This window comes from Trichinella spiralis (genome assembly GCF_000181795.1).
Source record: "Trichinella spiralis strain ISS 195 chromosome Unknown Scfld6807, whole genome shotgun sequence".
NCBI classification, from domain to species: domain Eukaryota; kingdom Metazoa; phylum Nematoda; class Enoplea; order Trichinellida; family Trichinellidae; genus Trichinella; species Trichinella spiralis.
In genome coordinates this window covers 1-1360 of record NW_003533746.1, presented here as the reverse complement: position 1 = coordinate 1360, position 1360 = coordinate 1, and the positions used below count along the sequence as shown (strand labels likewise).

Genomic DNA, 1360 nt, shown 5'->3' with positions numbered 1-1360 from the left:
GTTCCCTTTGGGCGTTTATTGACACTTCCTCTCTCGGAAGTATATATAGCAATTCTTTCTGATTGCTGGCCCATTTTTTGAGGTGGAAGCCACCTTTACCGAGGAACATCGGCACCCTATGTATTAGGTCTCTCACCTCATCCTCTTTGTCGCAGCTCATCACCAGATCATCTACATACATATTGGCAAGCGCCTTTTTTACTGTCTCATTGCTCTCCTCAGGATTCAGTTCTGCGTGCATTTTGATGACCTTGATTGCAAGGTAGGGTGAGCACGCCAGCCCGAAGCACACTCGGGTTAGTCGATACCTTCGCGGGGGAGCGTCTGACCTGCAATCGCGCCAAAGGAAGCGACATGCATCCCTATCTTCTGCTCGCAGTCCTACTTGCAAATACATTTTCTCGATGTCAGCCTGCACGGCAATTCTATATTGCCTGAAGCGCAGTAGGATGCTTACTAGATCAGCTTGGAGGTTTGGTCCTGTCTCAAGATGATCATTTAATGAAACGCCGGCACATTTGGCCGATCCGTCGAATACTACTCGACATTTTGTCTGACCGTCAGCCATTTTGTACACTGCATGATGGGGGAGGTACCATGTCTTACCGGGTTGCCCAATCTGGGTGGTCACCTCTTCTGCCCATCCATTACGCAAGTACTCTTCGATTACAGCAGAGTATTCACGTTGCTTAGTAGGATCCCTTTTCAAGCGCCGTTCTACAGATCGCAATCTGCGTTCAGCTAAAGCATAATTGTCCGGAAGCTGAACTACGCCGGGTTTCCACAGCAACCCCACGGAATAACGCGACCCATTGTGTGTTAATGTATCAAGAAATTGACGGCTTACCGCGTCTTGGGTCGTTTTGTCTTCCTGTTGCTGGATGCCGATGGATTCGAGTTCCCAGAACTTCTTCAGCGTGCATTCCATGTTGTCTTCCTTTTGAGCACAGTGGAACCGGTATTGATGAGCTGACGGTGGATTCACCGGACCAAAGACAACCCATCCCAGGGTTGTTTCAATAGCGACCGGGTCTGTTGGATTTCCTCGTAGGATTTTCTCACCGAGAAATTGTCCATACGAATCGACACCGATTAGCACGTGGGATAGGCAGTTTCTCATCTTCCTCCTCTGGGAGCTGCAGGGTGTTGTAGATGCTTCCACTCGTCACACTGGATTGGGGACGGAATGGATATCATCGCATATCCTTGGAAGTGTCAATGCCTCAATGCTCTTATCGCCCACACCGGATTGCTTTGTATCCTCGGGGCTTAATCCGAAACCGCACACTTCTGGACGCTGATGGGGCGCATTGCATTCCACCAATGCCTTTCACCGTGTCGATCTTCTGATGTTACCACC

General features: G+C 49.6%; 1 protein-coding gene across 1 annotated transcript; it reads left to right on the top strand.

Annotated features, from left to right (window-relative positions):
• The first annotated feature begins 501 nt into the window (after positions 1-501).
• Tsp_13782 (hypothetical protein) lies at positions 502-1023 on the top strand. The gene is made up of 2 exons (XM_003365954.1): positions 502-684; positions 724-1023. The coding sequence occupies exons 1-2, from the start codon at positions 502-504 to the stop codon at positions 1021-1023; spliced, it is 483 nt and encodes a 160-aa protein (XP_003366002.1).
• The last annotated feature ends 337 nt before the right edge of the window (positions 1024-1360 follow it).